This window comes from Falco peregrinus, chromosome 9 (assembly GCF_023634155.1).
Source record: "Falco peregrinus isolate bFalPer1 chromosome 9, bFalPer1.pri, whole genome shotgun sequence".
Taxonomy (NCBI): Eukaryota; Metazoa; Chordata; class Aves; order Falconiformes; family Falconidae; genus Falco; species Falco peregrinus.
The window spans coordinates 20245209-20262897 of NC_073729.1; the positions used below are offsets into that span (position 1 = coordinate 20245209).

General features: G+C 59.5%; 2 protein-coding genes and 1 long non-coding RNA gene across 5 annotated transcripts; 1 reads left to right on the plus strand and 2 right to left on the minus strand.

Moving 5' to 3' along the window:
- Positions 1–19: 19 nt before the first annotated feature.
- On the minus strand, positions 20–4174 carry LOC101919679 (aldehyde dehydrogenase family 3 member B1-like). Its single transcript, XM_055813381.1, is given in 10 exon segments — positions 20–408; positions 800–899; positions 1112–1278; positions 1392–1778; positions 1917–1998; positions 2154–2239; positions 2402–2522; positions 2597–2633; positions 2635–2687; positions 3404–4174. Coding segments are annotated over 10 exon segments (1389 nt in total). The 5' UTR covers positions 3566–4174; the 3' UTR covers positions 20–214.
- On the plus strand, positions 665–8166 carry LOC129785121 (uncharacterized). 3 transcript variants are annotated; one of them, XR_008748700.1, is made up of 2 exons: positions 665–822; positions 4170–8166. It is a non-coding gene; the product is annotated as an uncharacterized LOC129785121 (long non-coding RNA). The 3 variants fall into 3 exon arrangements; XR_008748702.1 differs by lacking the exon at positions 665–822 and adding an exon at positions 1259–1373; XR_008748701.1 differs by lacking the exon at positions 665–822 and adding an exon at positions 3759–3878.
- Positions 5861–17124, minus strand: LOC101919850 (aldehyde dehydrogenase family 3 member B1). The gene is made up of 10 exons (XM_055813379.1): positions 14410–17124; positions 13840–14002; positions 11174–11284; positions 10895–11015; positions 10658–10743; positions 10359–10440; positions 9637–10023; positions 9226–9392; positions 8936–9035; positions 5861–6054 (listed from the first exon to the last, which is right to left on the minus strand). The coding sequence occupies exons 1-10, from the start codon at positions 14562–14564 to the stop codon at positions 5861–5863; spliced, it is 1566 nt and encodes a 521-aa protein (XP_055669354.1). The 5' UTR covers positions 14565–17124.
- Between the last annotated feature and the right edge of the window lie 565 nt (positions 17125–17689).

Genomic DNA, 17689 nt, shown 5'->3' on the forward strand with positions numbered 1-17689 from the left:
CGGCGCAGGCGCACAGCGGCGCCGGGGTCACGGGGCGGGCCGCCGTGCAGTGGGCGGGGCAGACGGCGCCAGGCTCGCTTCTCATTGGCCCGAGGGGCGCGGAGCTGCGTGGATTGGGCAGGGCGGCAGTGGGGCGGCGCGGCAATTGGCCGAGCTGAGGCCGTGGGGCGGAACAGAAGCGTGGGCGGAAGCGGAAGTGGGTGTTTATTGCGGCTCAGAGGAGGGTGCAGGCAGCACGGCGCTTGGTTTCGGTGGTGGCACGGAGCAGCGGGAGGCGGCGCGGGGCGTAGGGCGGGTACCGGGGGGTGTTGAGGGCTTTTCGGCCGGTACCGCGGAGCAGCGCGGCCCGCGGGTGCGAGAAGGTGTCGAAGCTGTAATGTCCGTGGTAGTGGCCCAGGCCGCTCTGCCCTGCGGAGCAGCGTCTGTCAGAGCCCCGGCACCGGGCACGGCCCAGGGGAGGTCGGGACGGGTAATCGGAACTCCAGGGGCGGGATTAGTCGGCACCGGGGTAGAGGCCCAACCCCGAGGCTTGGAGGAGGAAGAGGGGGCCCCGACATGGGCACCAAGCTCGGACCCCCAGCCCAGCCACTGGAGGCAGGAGGGTCAGCACTGGGACACAGGTACCAGGCACAGTCCCGGCGCAGGGGTTCAGGAGCTGCTGTGGGTGGTGTGGTGGGTGATGGCAGAGCTGGAAGGACTCTGGGCAGGATTCCCCCCACAGCAGGCAGGGCCCTGGTCTTGCCTTGCCTGCGGTGGGCAGGGGACCCCTGCAGCACCCTGTTCCCGGGGATGGACGTACCGATGCCGCCAAAGGGCAGCGAGGTGAGCGTCATGTGCATGATGGTGTCGTTGGCACAGAAGCCACCACTGCTTGTCTTCTCCAGCACTTGGTTCACCACCTGGGGAGTGAAAGCAGAGGGGTGCTAAGCACTCACCGGGCACCCCTGGGCTGCACTAAGACACGCACGGCTGGGGACATGGTGGCTTTCCTTCTGTGACCAGGGACAAAGTCAAAGGAGCAGCCCCGACTGGGTGCCTGTGGCTACCCAGACCCCTGCAGCAGGATGCGACCCAGGCCGAGGGGAATGCTGCTCCCAGCCCAGCTCTGCACCTTCTTGCAGGAGGAGAAGACATAGATGGCCAGCGGCCGCTCCCGGGCATTGATGAAAGCGATGGCATCATCTAAGCTTGTTACTGTGAGGATGGGCAGGATAGGCCCGAAGATCTCCTCCTGCGTGACGGGGTCATCCTGCTGCACGTCCACCAGCACCGTGGGGGCTGTGGGGAGAGATCCAAGCCTGGGCTGCCTGGCTGGGGGTCACAGACCATGTCCAGCGGGACCCCCACCCAGCACCTCTGCCCTCCCGATGGCGGTATGCCCCATGCCTCACCAATGTAGTGTGTCTGTGCATCCGTCTGTCCCCCAATGGCCACACGCCTGCTGCACAGCAGTGCCTGCACGCGCTGGAAGTGCTTGTCCCCCACAATTCGGGCAAAGTCAGGGGATTCCTGAGGGTTGGGGCCATAAAACTCAGTAATGGCCTCACACAGAGCGACCAGCAGCTTCTCCTGCATCTCCAGGCTGCACAGCACATAGTCGGGCGCCACACAGGTCTGCCCCGCGTTGAAGAAGCGGCCCCAGGCCACCCGCCGGGCCACGTTCTGTACGTTGCAGGTGTCGGACACGTAGCAGGGGTTCTTAACCCCCAGCTCCAGTGTTACTGGTGTCAGGTGCTTGGCAGCAGCTGTCATCACGATCCTCCCCATGGAGGGGCTGCCTGAAGGTGGGGGGAGCAGCATGAACCCAGTGTGGTCATACTTCCCAATGGATCTGCACCCGGCTTGCCGGGACAGCTCCACGCCCGTCTCCCTGCCTTGAAGAGAGGGCTGGGACTGAGTATTCCTGAGGGATGTACCAGTGAAGAAGATATAGTCAAATTTGTTCTCCAGCAGCCTGGTGGTCTCCTCTGTGCCAGCAGTCACCACGGCAAAGCAGTCCTGGGACAAGGAGGGGAGGTGGGAAGTGCAGCGCCAGAGCCGGGCAGGAGCAGAGAGAGTGCTCGGTGGGGATGTGGCTTGGTGAAGCAGGTTTGGGACACAGAGGGGCAGGTGTCCCAGGAGAGGGAGGTGACTGCAGCAGAGGGTTCTCCTACCTTGTCCAGGTACCTGGGCAGTGTCTCAGCCACTAACCTCTCCACATTCCTGCTGATTTCAGAGGGTTTCATGACAACGCAGTTACCTGCAGGACAGGAGCTCCCTCTTGTTAAGGCCCTCACTCTTGCAGAGCAGACATGCCACCAGTGTGGTCCCATCACCCCATTCCCACTCCCAGGAGGACATGGGGCACCCCCCAGTGAGGTTCTGGTACCCCCCAGCATGGCAGGACACAGCCCAGCCGCACCTGCAGCGATGGCCCCAATGAGGGGCACCAGGAGGAGGTTAATGGGGTAGTTCCATGGCCCGATGATGAGCACCACCCCATACGGGTCCTTGTGGATGAAGGCTGAGTCCAGCTGTGTCGCCTGCGGAAGGAAGGATGGTGTGAGGGACAACTGCCTGCCATGCCATACGTCCCCAGCCAGCCACTGCCCCATACCCAGTTCTTCTCCACGTGCTTGTCCTTCGTCCAGGTGGTTGAGCTCGCTCCTGCAGATGGAGATCTCTGAGAGTTCCACTTCGAAGGGCGGCTGGGGACACACAGGAGGTCATTGTGGTCACCGCTTCGGGCACAGCCCCGTGGCCGCCCCACGGTGGTTTATCTCCACAGAGGTCACCGTGGAGTCTCCTGGCAGCTGTGGCAGGATGTAACTGTCTCTACTGGGGCAAGACACCCACAGGGACACCCTGTGGCCATACAGTGGCATGGATGGGTGGCACAGCCACCCCTCCAGTGTGCCGCCCGCATTGTGGCACGCCGCCTATCCCACTGTTGCTGGAACACAGTAGAAGGTGATGGTTGAAGTCGGGGATTTGGTGTCTCAAGAAGTTCAGCTACACCAGATAAGGCATGATGCAGACATGGCTCTGGAAGCTGGGAAGGGTACAAGGGCCCCCAGATGCTCCCACTGGAGGCTGCCCTGGAACTAATTTGTTCTACTTCTGTGTGGCCAGGGGATGTTGCTGTGTGGTTCCCCCCACCAGGGCCATCCCCAAAGGCTATGCTGAAGATAACTACAAAAAAATAAAGGCCACTGCTCACCGGGTGCAGTGCCCAGCAGCCAAGCACACAGCCAGCCCCTCTGCACTCCCCTGCAGTGGGACCAGGAGAGGCTGGGAAGAGCCAAAGCAAGAAAATGTGGGTCAGGATACAGAGAGTTTTATAAATGAAGGGGAGGGGGCTGGAATTTTGAGCAGTGGAAAGGAAAGCATTCCCTACTGGCTGCCTTGCCCACGGTGGTCTCACCTTGCCCATGTCCAAGGCAGTGGCATCCAGGATGTCCTGCTTCTTCTCGTCCAAGAAGCGTCCCAGGGCTTCCAGCTGGGCCACGCGGTACTCGATGGGCCGTGTCTTCCCCGAGAGCCAGGCTGCCCGCAGGCGGCTCACCAGCTCCGTGTGGGCACTCATGCTGGGAGGAATCTCTCAGCCCTGCTCTGCTGAGGAGGAAATATAACTTATCTCAAATCGGATGTGAGCATCCAGAGCCAGCCACGTGTTAAAAACCTCGAGCGTGGGCTGAGCGGCTGAGCAGCCCCACGTGGGGACTCGTCCTGAGGAGGCACTGAGCACTGCCTGCTGCTGAGGAAGTATCACTTCCCTCGGGTCAGGCAAAGGCGTCCAGCTCTGACCACGCAGTAAAATTCCAGGGAAGGGCTGGGTGACTGGCAGGGTGGTGTGTGTGTCCCCAGCCTGACCTAACGGTGACTCCATTGGGCTCCAGGTGGGTCTGGGGGTTTGCCCGGGGCAGCACACCTACCACGGGTAGTGGGTGTGCTCTAACAAGCAAACTGAGCGATGCCTGAGGTGAGGCCAGGAGGACCCTGCACATCTAACCCTGCATCTGTACCATCCAGCCCCACCGAATTCTCACCCTTCTGTGCCGAACCGCTGGGCCCCACTGACCTTCCAGAACCGCCACCTTGCAAAGGGCCAGTCGGCACACAACAATTCACCTAGCCCCACCTTGCTGTGAGTATAGATCTGGCATTTATAATTTTTTTTTTCCTTTTAGGACAAGAACTCAAACTACAGGACAGCTGGACAGGCTCGGACCCCTCTCCTCCCTGAGCAGGGCCGCCTCTTTGGTCAAATTTGGATTTCGACTACATCAGATGCTACCCAGGACAGTTGTGTCACCAAAAGCGCTGAACACTTAACCCCAGCCCGATTTTTGCGGTAAGTGCGTTTATCATTGGCAATCCTGAACTTGTACCTGTCACCTTAGTAAATCTTCTCTTTTTTTCAACTTTGCGAAACTGTTTTGGTGGAAGTCCTTAAACTGGGCTCAGACAGGCAAACACTGGCTCTGGCGAGTCACCACGTAACCCCTCCGACCTGAACCCACCGATGCATCTGGGAGGAGAGGCTGATCCCGCTGTGCCTGGACTCCTCTCCGAAGAATTTGGAAAGCGAGGGGATCCTTTCCAAAGCTCCTGGCTCAACGTGAGGGCTGTCCCCCCACCCTCCCAGCCACTCGTCAGGGTCTGAATGCGACACGGCTGCAGCGACCGGCCCGTGGGCACGGCCACCATGTTCCCTCCTGCCCCAGCAGCAAGTGGCCAAGCAGAGGGACCCCCTTCCCCAGCACAGCCAGCCCCCCAAGCTGGGGGGGAGCAGCACGGGTGAAGGAGCAACCTGGTGTGTCCCTCTACCCCGCCAGGGACTAAGCACTGTGCAGGGATGTGTCCAACGGGATTTTGTGCTGGAGAGGCAGTGGGTTGCGTCTGACCTGGATTCTCCATTTGCAGAGCACGGGGTGGGGGTAGCGGGAGGGGAGGAGCAGCTGGGATGGAGGAACGGAGCCCAGAAACCCACCAGGATGGAGCCGAAGCAGCCAGGACAGCGTGGTCAGGGGCTCTGGAGGACGGCACACCTGGAAATGCTGCAGAAGGCTTCCCGTCCCTGCTGCACCTCACCTGTCCCTCTGCTCCAGACTCGGCTGCCTGTGCTGCGCGCCAGGATCTCCGTGGGATTGCCGAGATTGCCAGCCCACAGGAGATAAGGGAGAGCAAATTGCAGGGCATGGGGCAGAAGAAATGGATGGTTCCAGTCCATGGATTTGGGAGGAGCGTGTTGCTGTGGACTTTCTCAGGGGAGAGTCCCGTCTCTGTGGGATTGCCAAGATTGCCAGCCCACAGGAGATAAGGGAGAGCAAATTGCAGGGCATGGGGCAGAGGAAATGGATGGTTCCAGTCCATGGATTTGGGAGGAGGGTGTTGCTGTGGACTTTCTTGGGGGAGAGTCCCCAAGGCAGGGGGTGCAGGCATCCCCTGGACCACCCCCCACCCCACCTGCTCCCCTGCTGCGGTGGGGCTGGCAGGGATGGAGCCAGAGGGTGATGGCACTGGGATGGAACCCATCAAGGGGGCTGCAGGACCTGTGCATGGGGAGATGTGGGGCACAGGAGACATGTTGGGCAGAGGGGCTCCCAATGGGGCTCTGTCACAAAACTTCTGCCCCAGGTGCTGGCAGGTTCCACCTTCCTGCTGGCTTCACCCCTCCCTAGATCTCTCCCTTCTGTTGGCCACGGCTCCATCCCATCTCCCGATGGGCAGGGAGGTGGGAAGGAAGCACACGGGAGGTCACCGGTTGCAGGGAAGCACCTTTCATTGCACATGGCCACCACAACTACCGCGGCTGGCAGCAGGAGATATGGCAGGGGACCCTCAGAGCAGGGTGCGGGACCCTCAGGATGTGGGACCCTCAGAGCAGGATGCAGGCCCCCTTGCGCTTCACCTCGGAGGCAGCCCGGACGATGCCCAGCTTCTGCCGGCTGTAGGGCGGGTAGCGCAGGCTGTTGATGGCCTCCCGGCCCATGCCGCGGTGCAGGCAGCCACGGTGGTGGCTGAAGGTTTCGAAGGTGAACTTGCCATGGTACATCCCCAAGCCGCTGCTCCCTGCAACACACAACACAGGTCCCCAGTTGGTGGCTGGGTCTGGCCATCGCTTGCCCATCATTTGGGCTAACGAGGCCAAAATTCAGCTCCCAGCGCCCAGAGGATGCGGGGGCGATGGAGGCTGCTTGTGTCTGTGGATGGCACCACATCTTCATCCAGCTGCTTTCCACCAGGGTTGGCAGGGAGCGCTGGCCGTGGCCACTCTTCCCTTGAAAGCAATCTAAAGGGGATCATGGAGGGGGGGCTAGGTGGCCACCCAAATGATGCTTGAGGGATGTTTGGAGTGAGAAGACCAGGCTGGGAGGAGGAAAGGTTCCCCATAACCCTCTCACCAGTCTGGATTTCACCAGTTCAGGTGACACGTTTAGCGCCGGTGCAGAGCTCACCGCATTAACCCGGGCCCAGAAAAATCTTCATGGAATAAGAGTTCCACAAAACGTTGTGTTCCCACCAGGAGGGACTGCACCTTGAAGGATTTCTGAGGAAACCAGCTGCAGGCTGGAGCCTTTCACGTCATCCTGCTGCTTTGCGGGGAGGATCTGCAGTGCCCCCACTTTGCTGGCAGATGGGGGAGCGGAGGGACCAGGAAAGGCAGCACATTCAGCGTGGTGTGGGGAGGCAAGAGCTCTGATTGCTGCCCTCCCGTGCTCACCCTCCGGGGGGGAAGCAGCCTGGAACAGGTCCATGCCCTTGAGGATGCTGCGAGATGTGTCCCCATCTCCACTGATGCTTAAGCAGCTAAAATGCTCAGTAAAGACAATTAGTCTTGTTTCTATATCTTCAGCTCTTTAGCAGGTGCTTCCCACATCCCCTTTCAAGTTTCTGTTCTCTTTTTACTCTAATTCAGAAAACTTTACTGCTTTTTTAAAATAAATAAATAAATAAATAAAACTTTTTGATCATGAAACCTCTCCTGGTGCTAGAGCGACTGGGAATCACCAAACTGATGATGTGGTGTTGGAGTGGGCAAGATGCTGCTGCCAGAGTTGCTTCCCTACCACAGGGATACCCTCCGAAACACATATCCCCCCCCCCCCCCCCCCCCCCCGCCCTGCTGGCTCCAGCCCCGCTGCAGGCAGAGCTCCTGGAGCAGGAAGCAGTGACAGTCTGACAGTCGAGGTGGCTTTGTGACAATGTGACCCATCTCCAAGGACTGAAGTGGCTGTTGGGAGGGGAAAGCTGGCTGGGCAGAACCAAGCATGGGGAAGCCAGGCAGGCTGGCAGGAAACAAGGAAATCCACTGGTGTGCTGATAAGAGGTGTGATGAAATTCTGTGAGTCAGACTCCCTGAAGAAATGCAAATCCTGGTCAGTCCTGGGTTATGTTTGGCACCTCACACGTCACCAGCCCCGGCACAGAGGAAGGTCACCGGGTGGCTTGGGTGGAGAATATGAGCTGGTTTTCCATGGTAGTGAAGATCATCTAATCAAGAGTGGGTATCTCCATCACCCAGCCCCCCTCTCCAAGGGAAGAGAGCAGCCCTTCTGAGCGTGTTTTGCCAGCCCAAGTGGACATCCAGAACAGGGCAGAAGGGATACAGCCCCGAAGTGCTGCTGCTGCCTGTGAGCTGTGCAACGCCATGTCACAGGGCTGTCATAGGAACCAAGTTTCCTTGGATTCAAGGAGAGCCTGGGCCAGCACGCGGAGGCCAGCACCCTTCACCGAGCATGCGGGGACCCTTCTGGCTTAGCAAACCATCTGAGCTGGAAACAGATGGAGGCTGGAAGACTTTCAGGAGTAAAGACTGTGGATGCTTGCTCTGTTTGTATTCATGCATCTGCATAAGGTTGTGGTGGAAGAATGCAGGACTAGGCACAGCTTTGTTCTGAAGCCTTTAAAAGAATGCAAGTCTTGTTTTCCTGCTGATGCTCCGGATAGAAAACATCCCGTGGGAGCTCAGAATCATGTACATCAACTGAAACATGAGCGCTACACAACTTACAGCTGATGGTAGAATCACAGAATCTTTTTGGTTGATAAAGACCTTTAAGACCATTGATTCAGAATAAAATTTAGACCTTTTTGGGGTCTGTGGGTTTACAAAAGCTTTGTGTGAAGCAACATGGAGGACCATCAGAAATTGCACATATAAATAAATTTGCCTTAAAAATAGCCCACTTGGGTGATTTGTTAGTGCAGGGATGGGACGATGGTAAATGCTTGCAAGGATTTTAATGCTCATCGTATCTCTGCTGGGCTGTCATCTGGGTCCCCTGCTGCTCACTCAGTGGTTTTATCCAATATAGATCTCCAGGAGTTTTGATAAAGGCACCTGTGTACGTTTGGGAATCCATAGGAAATTGTGCTGTCTTCAGACCCAGAGTCCAAAATGGAGATCCATTAAAAACTGAAATTCCGAGTTCCTGAAAACTGTGGATAAGGGACAATTTCCAAGCATTCTCCTGCAGAGAGAAGGGGTGGCACAGCAGTGGGGTGGGTGTGAGGGGCTGCCTGCCAGCACCCTGCAGAGACACTGCGTGTAGAAGGGAAGGTCTGGAGATGTTTCTGTGGTGGCCACACTCAAATTCCCTACCTTTTAAACAAGACATTTGCACGTACACAGGGAACACCGTGCTTGGGGTGGCAAACACGGAGAGAAGAAACCTCACAGTGCTCCACACACGTCCTGCAGAAACGGGGCTGCAAAGCCTGAGAGCTAAGCCCTCGCACAGTGATGCCAGGGGCCTCTGGTGGGGTCCTGGCAGGGGCACAAGGATTTCCCTCCCAACCTTTAAGCCCCCTGGACCTGGGACCCAGGCCTGGGTGCCCCAACTGCCCCGAGACCCTTCCACACTGTGGCCAGCACGGCTCAGGCACCGTGGGCAGGATCACACCCGGTGCACGTTGGCCAGGGCAGGCAGCTTGGGGGCTTTGGACCTACCAATTCCACCAAAGGGCAGCGAGGTCAATGTCACGTGCATCAGGGTGTCGTTGCCACAGAAGCCACCGCTGCTTGTCCGCTCCAGGACCTGTTTCACCACCTGGGAGGGAAGCAGAGAAGGTGGGGATGGGTCTCGTGCGTGGCTCCCACACCTCAAGCTGCAATCCTTCCCCCACAGCCAGGGCTGTCTGCTGTAAAGAAATTTTTTTGAGCATGAACACTGCTGAATACACCTGCCAAGGAGCATGGGGCAAGCGTAGCCCTGGCCTTACACAGCCTGCACACCATACCTTGTCGTCGGAGGAGAAGGCATACACAGCCAGTGGCCACTCAAGGCTGTTGATAAAGTCAATGGCTTCGTCCACACTGGCCACAACAACAATGGGCAGGATGGGGCCGAAGATCTCCTCCTGCATGATAGGATCAGAGTGCTGCACATCCACCAGCACCGTGGGAGCTGTGGAGAAAGAAACCCGGAGGCATCAGCCATGCATAGAGGTTGGAGATGACACCTTGGTCCTCTCCCCAAGACCCACATCCCCTCTAAGGCAGGACACCCCAACCAAGCTACCCGACTCCCACGCAAACCTTCCCTAAATGTCCCTTCCATCTAGAACCTCCTCTCCAAGAATGAGACCCACCCCAAAATCCAAGTCCACTCCATGCAAGAAAGGAGACATATGTGAAGTTCAAGCCCTCACCGATGTAGCGCTCCTTCTCATCCGTCTGTCCCCCGATGGCCACACGCCCGCTGCGCAGCAGTGCCTGCACCCGCTGGAAGTGCTTGTCCCCCACCATGCGGCCGAAGTCGGGGGATTCCTGCGGGTTGGGGCCGTAAAACTCAGTGATGGCCTCACGCAGGGCAGGCATCAGCTTCTCCTGCATCTCCAGGCTGCACAGCACGTAGTCGGGTGCAATGCAGGTCTGCCCCGCATTGAAGAAGCGGCCCCAGGCCACGCGCCGGGCCACGTTCTGCACATCGCAGGTGTCAGACACGTAGCAGGGGTTCTTGCCCCCCAGCTCCAGTGTTATGGGCGTCAGGTGCTTGGCGGCAGCTGTCATCACGATCCTCCCCACGGAGGGGCTGCCTGTGGGCAGGGAAGAGATGCATCATGGTGAGGATCCCACCAGCTACAGCACAGCTCTGGGATGTGGCACTCTGGGGAGCCAGGTCCAGGAGAAACATACCAAGTCCCAGCAAACCCTCAGACACACACATACTGGATTCTCCAACAGATCCTGATGCCAGATGCCCAACGCAATGAGCTCTGCCTTCTCCGAGGGCAAGGAAGGGGTCTTGTTTGCATGCCGGCTGCCCACTGTCTCACACCGATGGGCAGGGTAGCTCACAGTGGGGTGTCCAGAGGGAATCCCTCACTGCACAAAAGCCAGGCAGGGCTCTGCTCTGGCCCACGGGACGTACCAGTGAAGAAGATGTAGTCAAACTTGTTCTCCAGCAGCCTGGTGGTCTCCTGCACACCCGCGGTCACCACGGCAAAGCAGTCCTGCCACATAAGATGAAGGGTACCCCGCTGTCAGCACCTGCCTGGGCCACTGTGTCCCCATCCCCACCAACAGCATCCCGGGCTGCTGAGCGCGGAGGAAGGACATACAGCAGCACCTGAAACCAGGGATGAAGTGGTGCTGGCGTGTGCAGGGCAGGGTTGGGAACACCACAGCCCTGGGGCAGGGACAGGCACAAGGACAGGAAGAACTTCTTACATTGTCCAGGTAGCAGGTCAGCATTTCAGCAACAAGCCTCTCTGTGTTCTTGGATGTCTCCGAGGGTTTGACAACAACACAGTTACCTGGGAGGAGACAGACAGGACATCAGAGCAGTGACATGGTGACAGCCAGCCCTTGTGGCATCCCAGCCTGGGGACAAGGCCCCTGGCAGACCCCCTTGCCAGCACCTGGCACTGCCTGGATCCTCCAGGCCAGAGGAGAGGTTCGGCTCACCAGCAGCAATGGCCCCAATGAGGGGCACCAGGAGGAGGTGGATGGGGTAGTTCCAGGGTGCAATGATGAGCACCACGCCATACGGGTCCTTGCGGATGAAGGCCGAGTCCAGCTGTGTCACCTGCAAGAAAGATCATGACCTCAGTGCTGCTTCTGTCGCCTCCTGTCCAGCCTCAGCCCAGCATGCAGTGCTGCCCTCCCCAACCCGCTCTGCCCCTCACCACCGACAAGTCACCTCCCCTCTTCCCTTCCCAAGTCAGCCCAGAGCTTCTGCCTTACCAGATTCTTGTCCACGTACTCGTCCTTCATCCAGTGGGACAGGTTGTTCAGGGTGTCATTGAGATTGTTCTTGCAGAGGAGGATCTCAGTGAAGTAAGCCTCAAAGGATGGCTGGGGACAGACATCACATAACCATCACCCCAACACTGACCCCATCTCCTTCCCTTCTGCAGGAGACATCTTCCCCTCTTCTGCCCATGAAGAGCAGGAGAAGCTATTATTAAGTAGGATCTATCAAGCAGAAGTTCCTATCACCTCCCTGGGGAATATCAGCCCCTGAAATTTTATGAAAATAGGTATTTGGCAGAGAAGAAAAACAATATTTAACATCTTCAACAATATTTAACAGCTTTCTGAGCTCAGCATCTGTGAAATGCTCACCTGGCAGCAGAGCCCTGAGCCAAGAGGGGACTGAGCAATGTCACTGGAGCTCCAGAAAAGCTGGTATTGCTGTCAGAGGCAGCTCTGTGCTGCTGGCCCAGGGTGGGACAGTGCTCTTGCACTGGTGTGTTTGTGTCCTGACCACTTGGACACACAAGCTGGAAGCAAAGCCCTGAGCTCCCTCCCATGCACAAAAGCTGAACTTAAAATGTTGCTTTGTTTGAAGAGAAATACGAAGAAGAGCAACCACTTAATTAAACACCCCATGATGGAATTTGGCCGAGTGCTATCAGACTCCCATTCCAGGCAGAAACCCCCTGGAGCTCCTGGAGCTCCTGCACTCGGCTGGCATGCAGCTGGGAAAGGCAGGTCAGGTGAGATGTCCTGGTCAGGGAATTAAACAAACCCAGCAGGTTTCTCCAAGATACACCATCCCAACAGGCAATGACTAAATGGACAGTGACTTGGGAGCAGTGGCGGGACGTCAGAGCCGGCATCCAGGAGCTGCCAAGGCATTTCCTGCCCATGGTGGGTCCTCCCCGCTGCCGTAACTACAGCTCAGGACCGTTCTTGCAGGAGAAGTGTAAGGACACAAGAAGGTAACAGCAGGCTCAGTAAATCCCCTGCATTGCCCTGGAGAGCAGGAGGAGCAAAGCTCCTGTGCCATGAATCCATGTTTGCAAAGTGCAGTGGACGCAGCTGTCTGACACCCTCCACCACAACGTCCTCTGGACTCCAACCCCAAAGCATCCCTGGGTGGGAGCCTTCTCATCGCTGCAGCAACACACCACTTTGGGGTTGGAAAGTTTGGTTGCTGACTCCCAGGCAGCAACCTCTCATGCTCCACCACCAAGCCCCAACTCGAGGGACCCTGAGGTCCCTGACACCACTCAAGGGCCTGGACATATGCTGCTGCCAGGAGGCCAAGCTGCTCCTAGACACGAGGGCTCAGCAGGCACATCAGACATGCGGTGAAGCAACGGGGTTGCTCTCAGCCTGAGCTGACAGTTGCATCACTAGGAGGATGAAGAAACTGCTGGTGAAGATGGGCTATCAAGGGTTTTGATGGGGCACGAAGGTTATAAGATGGGACATTAAGACTGAGGTCATCCAAGCACCTTCAGTCATCAGTGGAGAGTAACTGGCACCCCTGGTGGTGAGGTACCCACCCCAGATACGTAAGACCAGATGAACTGTCCCTCTAACTATGAAGACCTGACTGCATAACAAGCATATTACAAGACAACTGGCTCTAATTACATACAATTAGGAGAGATGAAGGACGCACTTCGAGCACTGATGCCTATCAATCCCTGACTGAAGGAGAAGGCCCTCACCTCAAACAAACAAGGCAATTACAAGCCTTGAGAGATGTCAGGATGTTGAAAGTCATGTCTGAGAGCACAGGCTGCTGTGCTGATGCACCCACAGACACTAATCCTTCGGGTCTGAGTGCTACCACTACCAGACAAGACCAGTTATGCTGCGTCAGGTCAAGCTATCCCTCTGAAAATGTTTCCTAATGCTGTGTGAGCAAAGCGTGCAGTGGTCTGTTGGGCTGCAACACATCAGGGTAAGAAAAACCAGGAGAAAAGGGTCCTGAAGCAGCTAGACAGAGAAGTGGTGAGCTGAGACTGCTAGACACAGCCACATCAGGAATGCTCCCGCTTCCTCAGCAGACCATCTGGGAGCTCCCACTGTGCCACAATAACCAGAGCCACATCCAGGTCCCTGCCTGTGCCACTGGCTCAGTGCCATGCCAGCAAAACCAGTCCCTGTGAGGCCAGCAGCCCTGGGAGGAATGTGCAATGCCAGCACCTTGCACAACGCCAGTAATCTCAGGTGCAACCAGGCTGGCAAGAAGCACCCCAGGACAATACCCTCTGTGGAGGTCACATGAAGCCACCCGGGACTCGATGCATGGGGCAGATGCAGAGGGTGAAGCTCAGCAATGCTGAGGGTCCCAGCTGGCAGCGCCCAACAGGGCCTTTGGCCAGTTAAGTGCACCGGGGATGGGGTTAGCAGCATCGAGCCTGCCTAGCAGCACAGTCCCTACACATCCTCCAGCTAACCCTGGCTACAAAGAGCTCTGCAGGGACGCAGTACCTACAGGTACACCACACCAGCCGTGGAGCACATCAAGGGGGATGCAGGACCCTGATGAGGGGACCCCCATGCCCAGAGCCCCACACCTGCACCCAGGAGGATGCAAGACCCAGACAAGAGGGTATGAAAGGCCCCAGAGATGTGACCCTGGTGGCCAGCACCCATCCATTCTCTCTCACCTTGCCCATGTCCAAGGCGGTGGCATCCAGGATGTCCTGCTTCTTCTCATCCAAGAAGCGTCCCAGGGCTTCCAGCTGGGCCATGCGGTACTCCAAGGGCCGTGTCTTCCCCGAGAGCCAGGCTGCCCGCAGGTGGCTCACCAGCCCCGCGTAGGGGTTCCCGCTGTGGGGACAGGGATGTCAGTGAGACCCTAGCCATGTCAGAGCTCTCATGCTCCCAGTGAGGATGGAGAGGAGCTCCACGTCATGCCAGCTCCGCATCATTCCAGCCCAGCATCAAACCAGAGTCCCTGGGGAGAGGACAGGGACTCCATGCACCTGAGTCTTTCCCTTGCTGCAGGGAACAAGGGCTCCTTGTGCCCCCTGCACAGCACCGTTCCCAGCAGTCCTTTTGTTTCCTCCCTTGAGCCATGCTGGGGTGTCGTGGCCCAAGGACCCCAAACTTGTCCCCCAGCATCCCTCATCAGCACTAACCCAGGGACACCATCACCCCAGCGCTGCCACAGCACCTGCTGCCCACCTCACCCCAAGCACCCTGTCTCCCTTCTGCCCCTGTCCCCTCGCTCTCACCATATGGCACTGCAGATCACTGGCCCCTTCCCGATGCCTCCGCTGGCCTCGCTGCCTGCACTGCACCCAGCAGCTTTCCCGGCATCGCTGCCCACCGGGCTGCACTTGCCGTAGCCCAGGGGCTGCGGCCCAGGGGGCTCGAGGGGCTGGTGCATGCCAAGCTGTGGGAATGAGCTGCTGGTCTCCACGGAGAGTGTGGTGGCCCTGGGGAGAGACACGGAGTGGGTTACGCTGCAGCTGGAAGCGCCAGAGATGCCGGCTCAATCCCAAGAGTCACGCCGCAGCGAGACACCCACGCCCCGAGCTGGCCGAGGCACCCCGCGGCACCTCTGAAGGGTGGTTGGGTGCTCAGGGCTGTGCTGGCCACCGGCTGACTCAGCCCGGCGCGGCTGCCAGAGGCCCCGGTGCACCCGGCGGGGGATGCCTGGGATTCCCGGGCCCTTCCTGAACTCTGGGATCACCGCCAGCCTCTGGCCATGGACCTGCCTGGGCTGCCCTGCTGACACAGGGTCACCTCGCAGGGACCTCAGGGACCCTGGTGCGGGGCAGCACCCCAGGCTGACCCAGGGGGATCCCAGGGACCCTGGTGCGGGGCTGTGTGAGCTGCAGCAGTACCTTTGGGCACAGCATCACTCCACCAGCACACAAAGACACCCCCAGAGCTGCGGCACAGAGACGCAGCCCCACATCTTTCCCCACCTCCCTGGCCCTTCTCCATGCCAAATGCACCCACTCTTCCTTGAGGGAACCCACCCAGTGGGGTGCCCAGTGCCCCACAGCCTCCACCTGCATGGGGCCAGCTGAGTGCCACAAAGGGGGGTCCAGTCCCTGGGGCCCCAAGGTGCCTACCTGGGGGGCTGAGTGGTGGCGAGAGGTAAGTGAGGTCAGGCTGGCACTGCTGAGGCTCAGAGTGCCCCTCCTAAATGCTGTGGGGCTGGTGGCCAGGCCCCATGGCCAGGGGCGGGCAGGACTGTGCCCCGCCTCTGTGGGGCTGGCAGTGGGGCCAAGGCCTGGGACAGGATGGGATGGGACCTCCCACATGGGACAGTGGCACTGGGAAACTGCTGTGGCCACCTAACCAGTGCCACGAACTGTGACCCACAGGGACCCCACAGACACCTCATCTTGCTCTTCTGGGCTACCCTGACCCACGGGAACCCCAGAGACACCCATTGTCCTGTCCCCCTGGGCCACCCTGCCCCCCAGTGCCACCACAGACACCCATCATGCTGATTCCTAAGGGTACCATGACCAATAGATACCCCTCACCCTGCTCCCCTGGGACCACCCTGACCCACAGGGACCCCACTGACACCCATCAACCTGCTTCTTGGAACCACCCTGACCCACGGGGACTCCATAGACACCCATAATCCTGATCTTTGGGACCACCCTGACCCAGGGGGACCCCAAAGAAACCCGTCATCATGATCTTTGGGACCACTTTGACCCATGGGGACCCCACAGACATGCCAATGGACCCCACGGGTCCCCTGTCTGCCCACTCCGACCCCAGTGCCAGCTGGTTGAGCCCTCAGCTCACCCTGTGTCCAGCCATGCCTGATGGCACTGGTTCCTCCTGCCCAGCACCGCAACCTTCACCTCCCCTCGGCCAGCTCCCCACACACCCGCTCCTCCACCCGGGACTAATTACCCCGCTTTGTAAACAGGAAGGGCAGCAGCCCTGTCCCACACACCCCGCCACCACATCCCGGCTCAGCCCACATGGCCACACTCCCCAGGGACCGCAGCAGCTCTCCAGGGAAGGCAGAATGGATCCCCGCTGCTGGTAGCCCAGATTGGCACCATGAGCTTGGCCATGATGCCCAGGGCAGCCCTAGGAGCCAGCCTTGGCTTTTGGAGGGCACAGCTATCCCCCAAGCACCCCCTGCCTCCCCAGAAGATGCCACACATCCGCTGGAGAGACCCACTAGGGACCCAAAATGGCCTCATGGGGGGTACCAGGGTCCCCCATCCTAAGGTGGGACATGCCTGGGCAAGAGATGCTCTGCACAGTTTTCTGAGGATGCAGAAAACCAGGGCACTGCTCTCCATCAGACCTGGGGGTTGCATGGTGCTGGGGACCCAAATCAGCCCCAGGGGGGGACACACACTAGGGGGGCTGCACCCCCAGCCTGCCTCGCTCCTCCCATCACTCAGGTTTGGGGCCATGGACCTGCACCCCTGGGAAGGGCCCTTGCCCCCTGGCATCCCGGGGTGGCTCCTCTCACCCTTGCCCAGGGCAAGGGGGCGTCAAGATGGGTGCTGTTCCCCAGCAGCCCCTGGGGCTGCATCCTGCACTACTGTGGCCCTTCCTGGGGCTGTCCCGCGTCCCACAGAAGCCATGGCCACAGCACCCTCCCCACGTGGTACTGGCTGATCCTCCACCACATCTCAAGAATCCCCCACTACCGGCTGGGCCGGATCCTGCCCTGGCTCCCTGTGAGGGAGATTTCACCCTCCCCACCCTGCCCTGGAGCACCGGCACTGCACAGCCATAGGCACCCCAGCATCGCCACGTGCCTGAGCACCCTCCCAGCCCTGGGTTTTGGGTGACACAAGGACAGGCATGTGCCCCACCACCCCCCAAACCAGCCCTGCACCCCCAAACCGGGATGTCCCCCAACTGAGCACCCTGCCACATCACCCAGGCCGGGAAGGGGAAGCGAGAGCAGCAGAGCAGGCACCCAGTGCCACCAGCCACCCCAAGCAGGCAGCACCCACACCAGGGCCTGGTGGGAGTGAGGGGGAGCTGTGGGGGGTACAGGGGTGCTGAGAAGCGGGGTGCTGTGCAGGGGGCGGAACAGACGCTGTGTGGGTTGGGGTGGGTGCTGTGCAAGGCAGGGATGCAATGGGTGCTGTGCTGGGGTGGGGGGATGCAACGGGTGCTGTGCTGGGGGACAGGGTGCTGGGGGGATGCAATGGGTGCTGTGCAAGGGGGGTCTGGGTGCTGTGCAGGGTGCAGATTGGGGTGTGATGGGTCTGGGGGTGGGGTGGAGCAGTATACCGAGGACGGGTGCAGGTGAGGGGCTCTGGGGGTGCGGACCGGAGGCGGCGGCAGCACAGGCGGGCCGAGTGCGGGACCCGGGGGTGCGGGACCCGGGGGTGCGGGACCCGGGGATGCGGGACCCGGGGGTGCGGGAGCGGCTCCTTTAAACGCCCCTGTCCCGCCCGCCCCGTCCGAAAGAGGAAGCGGCGGCCGCTCCGCCCCGAGGCTCTGGCCCCGGGTACAGGGGAGCGCGGTCCGGGGGTGCCGGGGTGCAAAGCACATGTGTGCAGG